Below are 18,892 nucleotides of genomic sequence, written 5' to 3' on the forward strand. Positions count from 1 at the left end.
AATGGCGCTGACAAGCTGGAAGGCCTTCCCCTTCTTCACAGCGTCCAAGGTACCCGTCCCTGCCGACGAGGATGGGACATACGTCTTCGATGTGAGTGACCAATTCCACTCTGACCAGTTCGACCGCTGATTGTCGATTCAGAACGATGTTAGCTGCTTGACAGCCGGTTCCGACTCTCTTTTCCTCGGGACGACCGACGGGCACGTGCGAGTGCTGGGAAAAGCCCTAAACGTCACCCGCAGCTTCAAGGTCTCAGATGGCGACGCCGCGGTCAGGCACCTCCGACAGGTACCTGACACTGCTTTCCTCGTCACCATATCGGAAGACCTCTCCAGCGACCCCTCTCTCAAAGTATGGGCTCTTGATAAGACAGATAAAAGGACGGGCGCGCCGAGGTGTCTGTGTAGTGTAGCCGTACAGAATGGAAAGAGGCTGTTTCCAGTCACAGCTTTCGTCGTGCTGAACGACCTTACGCAAGTGGCGGTAGGATTTGCGAACGGCTCTGTGACAGTCATAAGAGGCGACCTGATCCACGACCGCGGCACCAAACAAAGGACTGTCTTCGAATCGGAAGACCCTATAACGGCACTGGAAGTGCGACAGGGTACGCTTAAGGTGCTTTACATTGCGACGACTGGGCGTCTCTCCAGTATTGTCATCTCAGGCAAGGGCCAAGGACAGGCGGTGCGCACAGTGGACAACAGAGGCTGCAGTGTCGGGTGCATGACCCAGGATCCGGAAACAGACGACATCGTGGTAGCGCGCGAGGACGCCGTCTACTACTATGGGCCGAATGGACGCGGACCATCATACGCGTTTGACGGGCCCAAGACACGCGTCCTCATGTACAACGACTACGTTGGGTTGATATGCCCACCGAGAGTTGCATCGCTCTCGAAATCAAAGACATTCAGGCAACTTGGAGGCGATGAGGTGGATGACCTGTTCACAACTTCGTCGTTCACAATCCTTGACACGGACTTGAAATTCATCGCGCACACCGAGTCTCTCCCTTCACAGATCAAGTATGCTTTTGTCGAATGGGGCGAGCTTTTCTTGCTTACAACAGATGGTAAGCTTCTGCGATATCAGGAGAAAAGCCTGGCAGAGAAGCTCGAGATCTTGTATCAGCGCAACCTTTACATCTACGCCATCAACCTTGCGCAAAAGAGCGGAGCCGACAAGTTGCAGCAGAACATCATTTTCCGAAAGTATGGTGACTTCCTGTATCAGAAGGGCGATTACGATACAGCTATGCAGCAATATCTTCGAGCCATCGACAATACGGAACCGTCACAGGTCATCAGGAAATTCCTTGACACGCAACGCATCCATAACCTGGTAGACTACTTGGAGGAGCTACACGAGCATGATAAAGCGACAGCTGACCACACGACCTTGCTGCTTAACTGCTATGCTAAGCTCAAAGACACGGAGAAACTCGATGCCTTCATTCGTACTCCAGGAGATCTCAAATTTGACTTGGACACAGCAATCGCAATGTGTCGACAAGGTGGCTACTACGATCAAGCAGCATATCTGGCTACCAAGCATGGTGAAAATGAGCTGGTGATCGACATCTTGATCGAAGATTCGAAGAAATATGCGGAGGCGCTGCAGTACATCTGGCGGCTGTCGGCTGAATTGGCCTATCCGGTGCTCCTAAAGTATGCGCGCAGCCTGTTGCAGCATTGTCCTGAGGAGACGACCAAGCTCTTTGTCGACTACTACACTGGTCGCTACGTCCCCAAACAGGACGTGCCAGCTGTTGAGGAAGTCCGAGCCCAGAGTGGAGGTGGTGCATCGCAATACCTCTCTGCGTTGTGGACCGTGCCCTTCATGACTCGGCAGGACACTGCAGAAACAGTTGTAGCTCAAGAGGTCACAGACACCGCCGAGGGATCGGATGGCGTGACAAGCACGCCTGTACCGACATATACGCCACCACGGCCTCGTACGGCGTTCTCGTCTTTCATTACGCATCCAAATTACTTCATCACTTTCTTGGAGGCTCTGATAGCACAGCCTGATCTCTCAAAAGAGGATCGAGCGGATCTGGCAACAACGTTGTTTGAGATGTATCTCGATGCTTCGCGATCTGCCAAAGATGCAAGCAAGCAAGCAGCCTTGGAAGCCAAAGCGACGAAGTTCATTGCTGGAGACCTCGCAGGATCACAATCGAAGGAGTCGGCTATTGACACATCCAATGTGCTGTTGCTGTCATCGCTATCTAAATTTCCAGCTGGGACCACGTTGGTTCGCGAACGATCGAGCATGTATGCTGATATTTTTCGGTCGTACACGTCAGCCAAAGATACTGAAGGTGCCGTTTCTGCGCTGAGAAAGTACGGGCCAGAAGACCTCAGCTTGTATCCGCTGGCTCTGACCTACTTCTCCTCATCACCAAAGATCCTGGAGGAGCATGGTGTCCGAGAAGAGCTGCAGAATGTGCTCCGGAGGATTGACCAGGAAAACCTCCTAGCCCCATTGCAAGTCGTCAAGATTCTGTCTCAGGGAGGAGCAGTCAACATGGGTATGGTCAAAGACTATCTCTCCGACAACATTGCCCGAGAGAGGAAGGAGATCCAAGCCAATCGACGACTGGTCGAGTCATACCGGAAAGAGACCGAATCAAAAAGAAGTGAGATCGAGGACCTCGGCAGTAAGCCCGCAGTATTTCAGGCCCGACGGTGTTCAGCATGCACTCGAAACCTGACGCTGCCAACTGTTCACTTTCTGTGCCGCCATTCATTCCATCAAGAATGCCTAAACAAGAGCGGTTCTGGACAGGACGAGGATGACAGAGCAGAATGCCCATTGTGCAAGCCGGGCAACGACACCATCAAGGCAATTAGACGACAGCAGGTGGAAAGCACAGAGCAGCATGAACTCTTCAAGGCAGCATTGGGCCGAAGTACGAATAGATTCGGGACAGTGAGTGAGTTCTTCGGCAGGGGCGTAATGACTTCAGCGCCAATAGGAGAGGGATGAGACGGAGTACTCCTCGCGCAATAGCTGCCCTACTTGGACGATCAGGAGAAAAAGGGAAGCAGGTCTGTGGCAATACCCAATGTCGGAATCTGTGTGGAGCGAACCACAAGGCGGCGTCGAATGATATACCAGAGCCTGGTTTGTGGGTTGACCGGATAAGCCGAGGAAGAAGGAAGTCAAGGTCGCGTGTCGCATGTGCAGCCATTGCACTCTTGCGACAGTCGAGGTCGGGGACAAGGCAGCTGGGAACGACTCGTGCAGCAAAAGCACTTGGTCTATACGTAGATACGAATAGCTGGTCCCACAACCGGCCCGCTAGAGAATCAGTTACAGACGAGCTGGATTATGGTGAACGCACAAATGTTATAAGATGACGGAACGAGTGAAAAGCCGCCCAGTGCCGTTCTGGCATTGGTTGGGGCCTCTCATTGTCAACAATCCCCCTCACAACACTCAACCATCAACTTACTGCAGTGGTAGGACCGCATGCTGACTCCTCTTTCCTCGTACGACATTGCCGTAACAATCATCAACACCACTGGCTTCTCGCACCTTCCACCCTATCACAGCATCATTCCACTATCATTGTCCTAGCGGTGGCGAGGGCCATTGACGAGTGGCGCCGGGCTGCTCAGCACGACCAACAGACCCTGTCAGTGCCTGACGCATGTGGGTCGGGAACCTGGGGCACTTCCATTCTGCCATCATTCTTGGAACCACATCCCTCCATCTAGTTATCTTTGCTGCCTCCTACCATAACTTCATTTTTCCCGAGCAATACTCTCATTCCATCAGCGGGGCGACGAAACTGCCCTCTGCTGCCTCTTCGAACGCTTTGCCCGCCCCGCACGCGCTGCCAAATGCGCATTCGCTGCCCGCTCGCTTGAGCCCATACCTAGATTCATACCCCACCGCCAACCCGCGTCCGACCGCGATCTTCCACCTTCCGACACAGCCAGGCTTCGGTGTAAAAATCTTTCTCGTGAGGGGTGACACCCTCCAGCAGCCGCAGCCATGGCGGACAACGACAATGCCATCAATGAAGTCTACCGCAAGATCGAGCGCGAAAAGGCTCTTATCAATGCCGCCAGCCACATGCGCCAGTCCACCAACAATACTGCCGTGCAAGCCCGTGTGGACAGCAACATCCGAGATTCCAGAAGAAATATCGGCTATCTAGAAGAGAAGCTGGAAGAACTGCAGCTCCGAAAAATGGGCAGAGACAACGACGGCGCCCCTCCCCCACCTGCTCATGGAGGTAGAGGGCCCGCCGGTAGTGGTCCTCCTCCGCCACCCAAAGACCCTCATCTCTACCCCAGCGACAGAGGCGACTATGGCGACCCTGGCCCCGGAGGCTACAGTCAAGGCAATACTGGCATGATGCCTCCAAGAGCACCGTATGGGGATCCCCGCCAGAACGCTCCCATTCCAAAGCCTCGTCCAAATTTCTCTAAGCTAGGTCAGTCATGCGCTGTACAGTGAAGAAGTATTACTAACACACGTCCAGACCTGATCAAATATGATACGCCATACCTTGGGCCGAAGATTCAGCAGATGCTGTCCCAACTGGAATTCAAGCTGTCGGTCGAAAAGCAGTATAAAGCCGGTATCGAAAAAATGGTCCGCTTGTATCAGGATGAGGGAGATCGTAAGAGCAGATCAGATGCCGAGGGCCGACGAATCGAAAGCAACCAGAAGGTCCAGCTCCTCAAGCAAGCTCTGAAGAAGTACACCGATCTGCACGTAGACATTGACTCTGCAGATGGAGGTGATGACGACAGCCTTAATGCACCCAACATGAGAAAACCACTCACAGGTCTCCTTGAGATGCGCATCCATGCGATCAAAGACGTTGACCATGCCTCCACTTCCCGATTCTCTCGTGGACCCGAAACTTTTGTTATCATGAAGGTTGAGGACAATGTTCGTGCAAAGACGAGAGCGACTCGCACCGACCGCTGGACAGAGGAGACCTTCAATGTCGATATCGACAAAGCCAATGAGATTGAGCTGACCGTGTACGACAAATCTGGCGATAGGCCCATTCCGATTGGATTCTTGTGGATCAGAATTTCCGATATTGCGGAAGAGATGCGTCGCAAAAAGATTGAATCTGAATTCCAACAGCAAGGCTGGGTTTCAGCAGACAAGATGTCCAACGGCGGCGGCGGAATGGGTCCTGGCGGCAAGCCGGTTCCAGAGTTTCAACCTCCGCCCGCATCGCCGTTCATGCCTCCAGGCGATGGAGCCGCTGCTGGGACTATGTCTGGCATTCCTCAGCAGCCTCCTCAGCCACCTGCTGTGTACATTGACTCTTGGTTTTCCTTGGAGCCCGCGGGTAGAATCCACTTGACCATGAGCTTCCAAAAGCAGACCGGTGGCCGACGGCCGTACGATTTGGGACTTAACCGTCAAGGTGCTGTGCGCCAGAAGAAGGAAGAGGTTGTGGAGAAACAAGGCCACAAGTTTGTCAAGCAACAGTTCTACAACGTCATGCGCTGTGCGCTATGCGGCGACTTCCTTAAGTATTCCGCTGGTATGCAGTGCACAGACTGCAAGTATACCTGCCATACCAAGTGCTACCCGAAAGTCGTCACGAAGTGCATTAGCAAGGCCAACTACGAGACGGATCCGGACGAGGAGAAGATCAACCATCGTATCCCTCATCGCTTCGATAACTTCTCCAACATTGGTGCTAACTGGTGCTGCCACTGTGGTTACCTGCTTCCTCTTGGTCGCAAAAATGCGAAGAAGTGCACAGAGTGTGGTTTGACATGTCACGCAGGATGCCAGCATCTTGTTCCTGATTTCTGCGGTATGTCTATGATTGTGGCTAATGAGATTCTGGAGACTATTCAACGTACCAAGAACCACAACAAAACCTCCTCTGTTAGCTCGGGCATGAGCGGACGGACTTTACGACCACAGTCTGGCAGGCCTGGCCCACAGTCACCGACTCAGAGCTTCAATTCAGAGTCAACTACCCTATCCCCTCAACAGACTCAGCAGTACGACCAGCCTCCTTCCGTGGCAGCGGTAAGTGCCGCGCAAAACATTTACAGTCAGCCACCAGGCGCACAACAACCACGACCCCAGGAGCGACCGCCACAGGTCCGAACCACCTCGGCTGCTGCTGTACAGGCGGCCGCGGCTGCAAGTGGCATGCGTCCTACCTCTCAACCATACGACAGAACCGCCTCTGACTATGGTCCAACCAGGCCACAGGACCGATATGCCAACGCTCGTCCACCTGCAGCGGAAGCCAATCCTCCCCCCGCACATGCCTCGTATGATCCACGTGCGTATGACCATTATACAAGGTCTCAACAGCAAGCGCAACAGCAGCAGATGCAGCAACAAGCAGCTCCACTGACGCCGCATACACCCCCGCAGCAGCATCAACAGCCACCCCAGCAAAGACCACAGCAGCCACCGCCTCAACAGCATCAGCCACCTCAACAGTATCCCACTTCACCTGTCAAGCAACCTCCATCCCAACAAGTCGCTCGCAAGGACCAACAAGGACTGCCTACTGGTCGCGGCCCAGGCCCACGTATTGGGCTCGACCATTTCAACTTCCTTGCCGTGCTCGGAAAGGGTAACTTTGGTAAGGTCATGCTTGCTGAAGCCAAGAACTCCAAAAAGCTCTACGCCATCAAAGTACTGAAGAAAGAGTTCATCATCGAAAACGACGAAGTTGAGTCTACTAAGTCGGAGAAGCGCGTCTTCCTCATTGCCAACAAGGAACGTCACCCCTTCCTCCTTAACCTGCATGCCTGCTTCCAGACCGAGACTCGCGTCTACTTTGTCATGGAGTATATTTCCGGTGGTGATCTCATGCTGCACATCCAGCGTGGTCAGTTTGGGCTCAAGCGCGCGCAATTTTACGCCGCCGAGGTGTGCCTCGCGCTCAAATACTTTCACGAGAATGGAGTCATCTATCGTGACTTGAAACTCGACAATATTCTCCTCACTCTTGACGGGCATATCAAGATTGCGGATTATGGGCTGTGTAAGGAGAATATGTGGTTCGGGTCTACGACCAGCACTTTCTGCGGCACGCCGGAATTCATGGCTCCGGAGATTCTATTGGACAAGAAGTATGGCCGCGCTGTCGACTGGTGGGCTTTCGGAGTATTGATCTACCAGATGCTGTTGCAGCAGAGTCCGTTCCGCGGAGAGGATGAGGACGAAATCTACGATGCCATCCTGGCCGATGAGCCGTTGTACCCAATCCACATGCCTAGGGACAGTGTGTCGATACTGCAGAAGTTGCTAACGAGAGAGCCGGATCTTCGTCTTGGTAGCGGCCCCGGAGACGCTCAGGAGATCATGTCACACGCTTTCTTCAAAGGCGTCAATTGGGATGATGTCTATCACAAGCGTCTGCCGACGCCGTTCAAACCCGCCATCAAGGACGCGAAGGATACGAGTAACTTTGATTCAGAGTTCACCAGTGTCACGCCGGTCTTGACGCCTGTACAGAGTGGTAAGCAGAACCCCTTCCTTAGGTCTGAATGTGTCACTAACATGATTGGTAGTTTTGAGCCCGGCACACCAAGAGGAGTTCCGCGGGTTCTCATACTCGATCGATGATATTTGAGTGATCAAATAAGGTCTGGACTCTCGACGCCGAGCGCCGCAACAAAGAGCCAAGTGCGGGAAGGGTGTGGCTGTTTCATCAAGTTCACAACATTTTGGACAACGGCGGCTCATCGGTGGGTAACTAGAAGACCAACCCGGACGGAACACAACCTAGGGGCACACAGGAAGGAAACCAATGATACCCCAAACCCCTTGCAAATATCAGGTACCCGGAATAGGCACTGGTCATTGGATCGGCCGGCATTGGGGCATGGAGGCAGGAGGCGGGAGGCGGGAAGCGGTTTGTGACGTTTACGTCGATCTTGACATTGAACGTCGTCGTAGCCTTGGGCTCACTGTTGAAACAGACAAGAAGAGCGAGATGGGCGAGCAAAGGGCCAGCCAGATAAAGCAGACCGTCTGAGTTCCCATACGCGCACAATGAGAGACAAGGATGAGGACAATCGGTCATAACGGGCAAAACAGGCAAAACGAAGAAGAAGATGTAATGAGTGTGAGAGAGACAATGAACGGCCCTAGTAGTACTAGACCGGAGCACGAACAACGAACACAAGATTGAAAGCTTTTTTGAAGAAGAAAGAACCGAGAAATGCCATATGTGCATACATACCGACGAGGTAGCTGCAAGTGCGTAGCGACTTACCATGCCACGACAGACAGACAGAGCGACGATCCAACGTCTCATTCTCATTCCGTCTCCATCCATTCTCACTTGTCGCCACTACACTACACGACATCCACGGAGTGGCACTCATTGGGGTGTTCGCCCTCCCGAGCGTGCTCTCCAACTTTGCCCTCCTTGCGTTCGCATTACTTTTTCTGGCCGCCCAGTAGTTGCCCGACACTCTCGACGGCAGGCTGGGGCGGGGCAGGGTCGAGCGCGGCCATCACCGGTACGGAGGCAAGGCGTAATGTGAAGAGCAGCTACCAAGAAAAAGTGTTATAGCAGTCTTTTGGTGGTATGTATGTATCTACATCCAGGACTTGCAAGCCTGTCTGTCTGTCCGTTTGCCTGTTTGCCAGCCTGCCAGCCCGGGTACTGACGGGGGTGGTTCGTGATCCCAGCGTCAACAGTCATGTTTCTCTTCCCCTTTTATCTCCCAGTGCCATCCGTGGCTTCTGTCTGTGGTGCCACATCTGTGGGAAAAGACTCGCGTTGTGAGCCGCTCGGCCATCGATCGCTGTCCTGCTGCGACTGCAGTCATTCCGTGCAGTGCAGCCTTCGCTCCAAAGGCACCGGAGATCCAAAATGTGTTCTGGTCAAATTCCATCTAGTGCAAATCCATCAACGCCTTACAATTCTCATAAACGACATAACTGATGCTCACGGCCGGTGCGACCTTGAGCAGGTTGGGCGTGACGCCTTTGAACAGGCCCCTCCAGCCCTCGTTGCGGATTGTCTTGCGCGTCACGTCCGCGATGCCCGTGTACGTCGCCCGATGTAAGACGGTTCCTTGGGCTTGGAGGCGCGTGCGTAATAGGTTGACGGGGTAGACAACGGTGGCGGAGACGGCCCCGGAAGCGGCGCCGATGGAAGCCGTCACGAGATTCGACATGTGTACGTCCTCTTCGTGGCAGCGATATCGGCGGGCCAGTGAGGCGAGGTAGAGGTTCTTGGAGGTTTCGAAGATGAAGAGGTCGATGGCGCTGTAGGGAAACATGCCGGCGAGTCCCATGCCGAGGCCGCCTATGAAAAGCTTGTCAGAACTTGGGGGTAAACGGCAGTAAGATCATCGACTCGAGTGCAGGAGACGGATGTGTGAGACAGTATATACAGCGACGTTTCGCTGAACCAGGACCAGATCGTGGTCCACTGCTCGCTGCTCGCTGCTCGCTGGCGCCCTTATCTTGAGTAGGAAAGGACAGGACTTACGGTAAAATGGCATGATTTTGCCCTGTTTCCACATCTTCACCGCCGTGTGTTTTATCAAAGTATTGCCTCGCATGCCTCCTTGGACTGTTTCGCATTGCATTCGACTGTAAAGCTGCGTCAGCATATTGCACCCTTCGAGAGGGCCATGGACCGCACAATTTGAGTGTGTCGAGCGGGTAAACAATGCACTGGGATACAACCCCACCTATACCACCCGCCATGAATTGTGCTGTTGGGTGCAGATGCTTTGGATCTGAGCCATCCAACCGAGCAAATGCTCGCTTTGCAGCCTCGTAGGCGCCAAACTTGATGGCTGACTCAGGCATGACCTTGATGACATTCAGTCCATTACCAGCAAACAAGCTTCTGATGCCCCCCGCGGCCCATAAGTCTTTGCATGCGTCTATGAGCGGGCGACCAAAGTGTCGAATCGCGCTGATAGGCGCGCCCTTGGCTGCGGCCTCGACAGCAGCTTCTTTTGTCGAAGTTTGTGCGATCAGGTAGACCTTCAAACGGTCGAGAGGAGCTGTAGCTGTTCGAGAAATCATACCAGCAAGGCCGCCAGCAATGAAGTAGCCTAATTCGACAGGGAAAAGGCCCCCTGTTAGTACGTTATTAACGATGAGCAATGATTAGAAAATGTGAAGCGTGGCAAAAGCAACAGTCTCAAGTCTGATTCCTCATTCTTTCTTCTCCCCATCATTCATGGTCTCGTTTCTTGAGAGCGGTGATGTTGGCTGCTGTTATGCTCTAGTTGACTGGCACCTCGAGCATGCGCTCCACCCAGTCGCGAGAAGACTTTGGGTCGCCGGGAAAGATGACAGATCAGAAGTCTCTGGGAGGAGAGCGAGGCGGGACTGGAGGCGACGTAAGTGGACCGTGGACGACCATGGTTGATTTGTAGTTGACGTGAATGTTGTTGGTGACGTTGGCGAAGCTGACCCCTGCGAGAAAGGAAAGGAGAGCTCTGGGCTCGATCTTGATTGTGAAGGTGGGCATGGTGAACAACTGTTGCCTTGCAAATGCAGTGACTATCGGTTTCCTCGATCATTTCGCCTCTTCAGTCGAAGTGGGTGGTGCAGTGCGGCAGCTGTCATCGTTGCGAAGTTTCGACTCGATTTCATACCAGGTTCCTCGCCGCCTGCGTCACCGCCGTGGGTTCATGCCGGCAGAACGATAAGGGCACAGCGAAGGTGAATGGAAGGGTAACGTGGAAAGAGAAGTGAATGGGAACAACGGGACAGCTTACCGAATCCTTGAAGTGTGTCGTTGATGTTTACGTCGCCCTCTTGATTCACGCTTGCGGTAGCCGAATAATACGATAACACAGCTCGCAGATTTGGCACGCCTGCTGGGATGAATAGCAGGAAGTTTCTGCAGAGCATTTTAGTCGTCGCCCGGAAGCGGGAATCTGGGGAAAGCCAGCCTACCTCCACTCCTCGAAGCTGATTTCGCCATCATGATTCGTGTCGACTTCGTCGAAGAATTGGTCGAGCTTGGAAGAACTGATTGTAAGCCCAGCTCTCTGGAAGGCTGTCCGAAGCTCTTCCTTGTCCAGAGCACCACTGTTGTCTCGATCGATGCTCTCGAACAACTGCCACAGCTCTCTCTCGGCATGTTCAACAAAGACCAGGAATTCGTTGAACTGTATCCGCCCGTCGCCAGAGGTGTCAACTGCTTTCAGGACATCGTGCAGCAGGTCATCGGCGTTTTTGAGTGGATGGTCGAGTTTCTTCAATCCCTTCTTCAGGCCGGTCAAATCAATCTGCCCCGCAGAGCTGGTGTCGAGTTTCTGCCATAGCTCTTGAATCCGCTTCTCGCGGGACTCTCGTGACTCTCCGTCCATGCTCCCAGGTCGGTAGAGACGTTCTTATCTGTGTGGGTTCATGGCGGACCAGTTGCGCTCAGCCTGGCCGCAAGCCAGGTGGTAACTTCAGCGAACGCGCTAGAGGGCTGCCACTTTGTTGGCGCGACTAGTGAAGAGAAGAGAGATAAGGTGATCGCGGAACTGCCGTGACGGAAGACTTGTGCAGGTGTTCAGAGGCATTCAGTGTGTGCAGAGAGTGGTAGCCGTCGGGTGGGTGGAAGTCGATCTGTGACCTGTGAAGCTTGGGGTCGGCTGCCAGTGGGCTAATGACGTAGTGGGCATCCACTCGCGCCTAACTGTCGCGCCTATTTTGACGCCCACCGACGGGTGTTCCTCTGTGAGGATTGAGTGGGTGTCTATTGTTCCATGCACAACACATTCACAACATGCCGCTGAGACCATGTTGTCAAGCAGCAGTCACGTCCTGGTAATGCCTTTCCTGTAAGGTAGGTGAATGAGGCCCCGAAAGCCGGAAGAGGGCTACCGACGTCAAGTATGGCCGCCAACTACTGGTCCTCGACACAGAAAACCTCCTGGAGCTTCAGCAGGGACAAGCTTGCCAGCATCCGTGATGAGGTCGAGAAGCCACACGCACAACTCGTACATCAGCACCCCTATGCCGACCGGCGGTTGATGTTCATCTTCCTGCGGGACCGCCTGCTGCAACTAGCCAAACGGCTACCGTTCCGGCAACAGTGCGTGGCGACGGCCCTCGTCTACATGCATCGGTACTTTCTATCGACACCGATGCAGAACGTCAACCTATATCTCCTGACGGCCACCGCGTTCTACCTGGCCTCCAAAACGGAAGAATCGCCTCACCACATCCGCATCGTGGCGTCCGAAGCGCGTCAGGCTTGGCCCGAGTTCGTGCCTGGCGATGTGTCGAGATTGGGCGAGATGGAATTCTGCTTGATCTCAGAGATGCGTTCCCAGCTCATCGTGTGGCACCCCTACAGAACACTGATCGACCTTAAAGACAACCAAGACCTGAAGCTCACCAGCGACGAACTGGGCTTGGCGTGGTGCATCATCAACGACAGCTACATGACCGACCTCCCGCTTACCTGTGCACCACATCTGATAGCGGTGATTGCCATGTTTCTTGCTGTGGTCTTCTATCCTTACACGAGAAGCAATGCGGCCAGGCCCCCCGGCCAGGACTCGCTCATGGGCGTGGACGGCAACTCATTCTCGTCCATGGGCGGAAGACCCGGCCTGGCTGGTGTCCTCGGAAGCGCGATGCACGGACTCCCAATGAACCCGCCTACGACGGCTGCATCAGCGAACCAAAGCCAGACTAATGGCGCTGGTCGTCCTGGAGCGAGCGAGCCTCCTCGACTCATTACGCCCGACCGCGCGCAGACCATGGCCGTCATTCAGCAGTCGGAGAAATTCACCAATACGATCAAATTTCTTGTCGAATCAGACATTGATCTGAAGCAAATGATCGATGGCACTCAGGAGATCATCAGCTTGTATCAAGTCTGGGAGGAATTCAATGAAAAGGCCATCAAGGAGGCGGTGTCGAGATGCCTGAAGTCAAACGCTATCGACACCTAGTAGCCTGTCTATCTGATCTAATTCGACGACACCACGGCCTTCTGAGCCGGTTTGGCAACTCCAAAGCTCTTCCGCAGCTCCAGCACCACCGGCTTGTTCGTCGCGGCAGCCGCATTCCAGTCCGCCTTGACCAACTGACTATCACTAGACTCCAGATAGAGAGAATCAGCAGCCGCATTGCGGATTTTCGGGTACCGGTGCAGAAGCTGCCGGGTCAGCTTGTCCAGCGCCTTGGTCCGGAGCTGCGGGAAGACTAGAATCACCCGATACACCCTCATCAACGCTTCTACCCGCTCCATGCTCGCCGTAGGTGTATGGACTTGCTGAACAACATCCCACAGCATACCCGCGTCGCCATCGTGGAGCGCATTGAGCGAAATAAAGTCCTGCTCAATCAGGAAAGCCAGGAAGTCGAGCATTGGAATCGTCTCGTGGTCAGCCTTGGAAGTACCGTCTTTCAGGATTGCGAGTACGGACAGGAAGACTTCTCTGCAGAGTCGCTGTTGCGCTTCCTTCGAGTGCTGCATTATAAATGCAGCGAGAGCAGAGCAGCAGGATCGACCAATCTCTTCCGTGGTACCTGCCGCAGAAGACGCTAACCCGAGCACGAGCTGTCGCTGCACGTCGGCGTTCTTCAGCAACGGCACAAGCGCTTGGAAGTAGCCTAGACTTGAGATGTCTGCCAGGTGCGCGGACGAGCCGTCCAGTTCTGGCTTCAGGCCGAGTGTGGACCAGCCCAGCTGCAGACAGCTCCAAGCTCGATGTCTTACTTTATTGAGCTTCTCTGCTGCAAGACGGGTAATGTATGGAATAAGCTTTTGAAGCATCTGCAGACGCGCTGGATGGCCGGGTCTATTGCAAAGGACCTCGACGGCGTCAATGCTGGCAAGTCGGAGCAGCGAACCAATATCGCCTCTCTGGTCGTTCGTGTAATCATTGAGCCCGGCAACCAAGGCTTTACCGAGAATTGGAAAATCGAGGCTCTCAAACTGCATGACCGTACATCGCTCAATCAAGGTGGACAGACAGTTCATTGCTGTTGTTCTGGTCTCGATAGCGTCGCTGCCAGCCACGACGTCCACAAAGAACTCAACGATGCTCTTCTGCTCACGCGGAACATTATCAGCAAGCGAATGGACTTGCGCCAGCGAGGTCAGACGCCCTTTGCAGACCATCTCACTCCTCTTTTGGGTATCCGTCTCGAGCCAGGAGCTCAGCAGACTCTTCCTGTTGCCAGTAGCGAGCTTTTCGAACAAGGAGGATACGGCCGGTGCACAGGTCTTCACCGTCTGCGGCTTGATGCACACGAGGATGCAGTGATTGAGTATACCGAGCATTTCCTGTGTGGTGGGGGAAGAGTCGGCATTCACCGGCTCAGATAGCACAGAGCGCGCTAGAGCGTCAATAAATTTCCCGATGGCTTCGATCACAAGCTCCATGTCGTTCGTAGTGCGACCTTCCAAGTTGCCGGTCACGATCGATAGGTGGATAGTCGTGAGCATTGCTTTCACCCTCTGATAGTCAGGGGAGCCGAAATCCGGCACAGAATCAATGATCGCAGCCATACTGAGTAAGAGCCCGTGCCGAGCTCCTGCGGTAGCTCCAAGGTTTCTGGGCTTCAATGCTGTGAGACTCTTCAACATCTGCCTCAGGAGGCCTTCTTTCTGCGAAGCTGAGGTTGTGGTGTTCAGTTTCGCCATGGCGATGCTGGTCCACCGCCGGGAATCGGGATCGGCTGCTTTTGCTCCTCGCCAGTCCAGAAGTGCTCGTAGAAGTGCTTCATGATATATCATGTCGAGAGCTGCTGCATCTATTGCGACGCTGGTCATTGCCCTCGATCTGCGTGCGACCGCCTGATAATCAACGGCCTGAACGACTGGAATGCCTTCGATGATGGTGTCAGGGTGACGGCCAATTAGTTCTTGCAATGCAGCGGATGAGCCACGACGGATATTGCTCGAGGGATCGAAGCACGCGGATAGCATCAAGCGGACTGATATAAGCTGGAGAGCACTCTGCGATGCTTCAAAGATATCGACAGCCGTTCCCGCAATGTGTCCAATCTTGATGGTTTCCAGCTCCTGTGTTCCATATTTTCGGGACAGTGCCCAGATGCCGAAGCAGGCGGCATCGCGCACACCATTACCCACGGACGTTCCGACGTTGGATCGCTGTTCAAACTCGAGGCCCAAAAGCAGTGCTTCGATGATGTCCGCGAGGAGATGGGGCGGCGGTGAACGACGAAAGAGCAGGTGTCCAAGAGTGAGCATAAGCCCGTGCCATCTCAGAGGATCAACAGCACTGACATTACGCCTCATACCAGATGTATCTTCCTCTGGACGCTCCGTCTTTGCTATCAGGCGGGTTGTAGCTGTGTCCTCCAGCAAAATATTCTCCGAGAGGCTGGCCAACACTGCTTCCACAATCTCCGCTGCCATGTCGTTATTGAGCTTCAGAGCGACAATGCTCAGGGCTTTACTCGCCGACATGCGCACGGGAGTATCCATATCGCCCAAAGCGTCAAGGTAATTCTGAATTCCATCCTCTAGCATTGCGTTAACGCTGTCATCGTTGAGGTCAGGAACATTGTTCTTTAGTGCGATTGCATGAGTCAGACAGACTCGTGTAATTTTGGCGAGAAGCTTTCTTGCCGGTGCAGATCCTCGCACACTGGCGTGATGCTCCAGCGGTGAGGTTGCGAGAAGATTACTTGCTTGGAAGACCGTTGCTAGGAATGGGGCCACCTCAGAGTCGGTACCCAGATTCATAAGGGCATACAACAGAGATAGCTGGCCAATGGCAGGATAGACCGAAGCGCTTCTCTCCTCGGGTGGCTCTGTCAGCTTTTTTACGGCATGCTTTACCAGCTTTTCAGCTAGTCCGAGAGACTGCATGTCACGGCGCAGGGCCAGTCTCACTAGCAAGATGACCGCAGACTCGCGCTCCTTGCTCGGACTGCTGACATTCTGGAAGCCAAGAGACAGGACGTCGACTGCGACATCCGGCAGCCCCTGTGATATTACTCCCAAGTCTTGGGACAAAACTGGTCGATTGAAAGTAGAGAGAGTCGACAACTCAAAGGGAGCGAGCATGAGGTGGGAGAGCCACAGAAGTACAATATACTTCTCCTCCCATACCGCGCTCACCGAAGCAGACCGTGCCCGGAAAGTCTCCCATTGGCGGAACGCTGACAGCATGGGCTCAACATAGCGCGGCTCATTGCTTAGCAGACGGACGATAACCTTGTAGCCTCGCACCTTGCAGAATGTGTACAGCAGACGACTGAGGGCTAGTGGTAGTGGAATGACTTGAGCTTTCGACTCATCCGGCTGATATCCGTATGTCTCCGGGACTGTGGTGATGTAGGATAGAAAGGCATCGACGACGCATTGAACCATTGGGGCTAAGACAGGGTCGAGCAATTGTGGCCATTCCTGAAAGCGGTCAAGCTGGATGTAAATGTTAGCTGCAAGCCGGGTTCGGGAAACGTGGTCTGGCGCTCACGAGGATTCTCAACTCTTCACACTTTGTATACAGTACATGCGTCCGTAGTCTCTGTCGATCTCCCTCGTGCCATATTAGCAATGGCAGCTTGAACTGCAGTTCGGGAATGATGTCTCCTGAGGCCTTGTAGAGCTTGGCATCGAAGTCTGCCTCCGCTGCGTCCATGCTGGCTTCGAAGCGTGCATCAGAGGCCAGCAGGAGGTTATTGTAGCTGCAACGAAGACCTGTTACCCTAATAGCGGATCAGGTTCGCCGCCTGAATCGTGAGGAACAGTGAGTCCATGTTGATCGGAAAGGAAGTATGCCTGTGATGATCTCCTTCCCAGTTTGGTGGAGTCCACTTTTTGAGCACCGCGTCCGCCGTCGCGTCTGCCTTGTTTCACAAGTTGCCGGTGCTCAATCGCTCGCAGGCTGCCGCATCCACCAGTCACTAATTCATCCTGCTGTACATTATTCACCGTCGTCATTTGGTCGTCCGAGCCGGTCTCTGATCTCGCGCGTGAATTAGTCGTCCTACCATGTCTTTAAATCGTCTGCCTAAACCTCGCAACTTCGACCAGCGACACAGCGCGACACCTGCACGCTCTCTGCACAGCACGAGCGTTTTCCCCCATCGCAGGCGGTCCCACAGACTGCTGACAGGCTAGCAGTTGCCTTGCGCTCCCACTGGCGCCTTCCATTACCTGCTGCAGATATCCTCCGGTGACCATGTTCGTCCTTGTCAAGCGTCTCGTTCGCTACGTCACCGGCGATGAGCAGCCTGGGCAGAACGACCACCTACCTTTTTTGAACCCCCGTGAATATCAAGCCTGGTGCGATGATCCGGATGAGCGAACGAGATGGGAAGGTACCGACGATGACCGCCGCAATGCTGCGCTTCGTGGCAACCACAGAGGCAACCGAGAACACAGCCATGGACAGGGACATACCGGTTCGAAACCCCAGGAACAGCACTGGCTGCAGCCTGACAAAGGACGCCCGCTACCTTCGCCAAACCAGACCTCTCCGTCTCACAAAGGCAATATGCACGCATACCATCATGCAGACTTCGCTGACAGAGATCATATGCGCATGCCACCACCTTCTGGCCGCAGTCAAGCCCCAAGCATGCGCCGTTTCATTCGACCGTCTACCAACAACAGCGAAGCGGATGCACGCACCATAATCACCGGTGCCTCTCGTGCCTCGAAACTTGTCGGCTTGCAAGATGCCGAACAGATGGAGCGTGCCCGTCGTCATGCAGAAGCCTTCAGAATTCACCCCGACTCCGGCTTTTGGTACCAATCCGAGGCAGGGCTGTACTACCATCTCGGTCTTCGAGGTACAGAGCCTCTACTGCCAGCCGCCTGGATGGTTGACTTCAAAACCTTCCCACTGATTCTCTTTCATGGCGATCTTGAAGATGTGCCTCTGATCACGAACATGTTCTCTCCCCAATTTCATGCCATTCGTGCCCTTCGCGAACTGATCGAGGTCGGCCACAAAGTTCGCGACCAGATACAGGCGAGACAGAAGACTATTAGGATCCAGTACACCATTCAAAAGGGCCTCGAAGACTACATCTCCTGGTCGTTGACCGACGCAGACCTCTACCACACCAACCGAACCACACCTATCCATCATATTGCACATCGACGTGCCGGCCAAACGACCGTGACCGCCATTTCCGAGCTAGCTAGTCATATGTACAGCTTGTTGGTCTACCACCGACAATTCTTTCCCTCAACCGATACGCTCACTCCACCGCCCTCGCCTCGCCAACTCAAGCGCGAGCCCAAGTCTATAACACCTCACCTACACGCCACATCCACCTCACCCACCGAGGAGGACCGACAGATACACGATGACTCCCCGGGCGCCGACCCGCCTGTCATCATCGGCTTCCTCATCGTCGGCCCTACTGCTAGCATCTTCACGCTCAATGCCCGCAATGCTGATGCGGCTACCACTACCTCGGACCCAACGTGCGGTATTCACTTGCTTGGACGCTTCACCTTTACAGAAGCAGGCATGGACGTTTGGAATGCCTTGGCCCTTGCTATTGGCGCATGCCACCTGAGGACAGCGCTCTTGACTCAAGCAAGTCCGGATGTGGATGACATTGGTGCTGATGGGGGTGTGGATCAGCGACTGATGGAAGAGATGCGGAACAAGCAACAGGAACCGAATTCGAGGATGTGTCATGGTAGGGTGGCGGGATATGTGAGCAGAAGCGAGTCCGAGGAGATCAGGAAGCGGAAGAGGAATGAGGTTGAGGACGAGACCGACCATTTTGAACCGCACAGCGAGAGAGATGTGAAGGGCAAGTGCCCCGTAAGACCAAACGTTGATGTCGGTGCCAGGAGGAGGAGAGCTACAAGGGAGGACGACAGTGACCCTGATCGTTGAGGTTCAAAAGAAGCCCCCTGAAACCTGCGAAGAGGGCAGAAGAGGAAGATCAAGAGGACGAGAATCAGGCAACACGCGACACCCACGAGCTATGAGCTAT

General features: G+C 54.2%; 6 protein-coding genes across 6 annotated transcripts; 4 read left to right on the forward strand and 2 right to left on the reverse strand.

The window, feature by feature from the left end:
- Position 1: 1 nt before the first annotated feature.
- HMPREF1541_04090 (uncharacterized protein) lies at positions 2–2,992 on the forward strand (the record flags this gene model as incomplete). The annotated part of the gene is made up of 2 exons (XM_008718436.1): positions 2–91; positions 143–2,992. 2 exons carry the CDS (start codon positions 2–4, stop codon positions 2,990–2,992), a joined length of 2,940 nt encoding a protein of 979 aa, XP_008716658.1.
- Positions 2,993–4,006: 1,014 nt separating this feature from the next.
- HMPREF1541_04091 (uncharacterized protein) lies at positions 4,007–7,588 on the forward strand (the record flags this gene model as incomplete). The annotated part of the gene is made up of 2 exons (XM_008718437.1): positions 4,007–4,451; positions 4,500–7,588. 2 exons carry the CDS (start codon positions 4,007–4,009, stop codon positions 7,586–7,588), a joined length of 3,534 nt encoding a protein of 1,177 aa, XP_008716659.1.
- Positions 7,589–8,868: 1,280 nt separating this feature from the next.
- Positions 8,869–11,316, reverse strand: HMPREF1541_04092 (uncharacterized protein; the record flags this gene model as incomplete). Its single annotated transcript, XM_008718438.1, has 6 exons — positions 8,869–9,284; positions 9,471–9,574; positions 9,627–10,047; positions 10,270–10,478; positions 10,713–10,844; positions 10,901–11,316. 6 exons carry the CDS (start codon positions 11,314–11,316, stop codon positions 8,869–8,871), a joined length of 1,698 nt encoding a protein of 565 aa, XP_008716660.1.
- Positions 11,317–11,832: 516 nt separating this feature from the next.
- HMPREF1541_04093 (uncharacterized protein) lies at positions 11,833–12,900 on the forward strand (the record flags this gene model as incomplete). Its single annotated transcript, XM_008718439.1, has 1 exon — positions 11,833–12,900. One exon carries the CDS (start codon positions 11,833–11,835, stop codon positions 12,898–12,900), a length of 1,068 nt encoding a protein of 355 aa, XP_008716661.1.
- A 17-nt stretch (positions 12,901–12,917) lies between these two features.
- Positions 12,918–16,569, reverse strand: HMPREF1541_04094 (uncharacterized protein; the record flags this gene model as incomplete). The annotated part of the gene is made up of 2 exons (XM_008718440.1): positions 12,918–16,349; positions 16,405–16,569. 2 exons carry the CDS (start codon positions 16,567–16,569, stop codon positions 12,918–12,920), a joined length of 3,597 nt encoding a protein of 1,198 aa, XP_008716662.1.
- A 543-nt stretch (positions 16,570–17,112) lies between these two features.
- On the forward strand, positions 17,113–18,792 carry HMPREF1541_04095 (uncharacterized protein; the record flags this gene model as incomplete). The annotated part of the gene is made up of 1 exon (XM_008718441.1): positions 17,113–18,792. The coding sequence occupies one exon, from the start codon at positions 17,113–17,115 to the stop codon at positions 18,790–18,792; it is 1,680 nt and encodes a 559-aa protein (XP_008716663.1).
- Positions 18,793–18,892: the final 100 nt, after the last annotated feature.

This window comes from Cyphellophora europaea (assembly GCF_000365145.1).
Source record: "Cyphellophora europaea CBS 101466 unplaced genomic scaffold supercont1.3, whole genome shotgun sequence".
NCBI classification, from domain to species: Eukaryota; Fungi; Ascomycota; class Eurotiomycetes; order Chaetothyriales; family Cyphellophoraceae; genus Cyphellophora; species Cyphellophora europaea.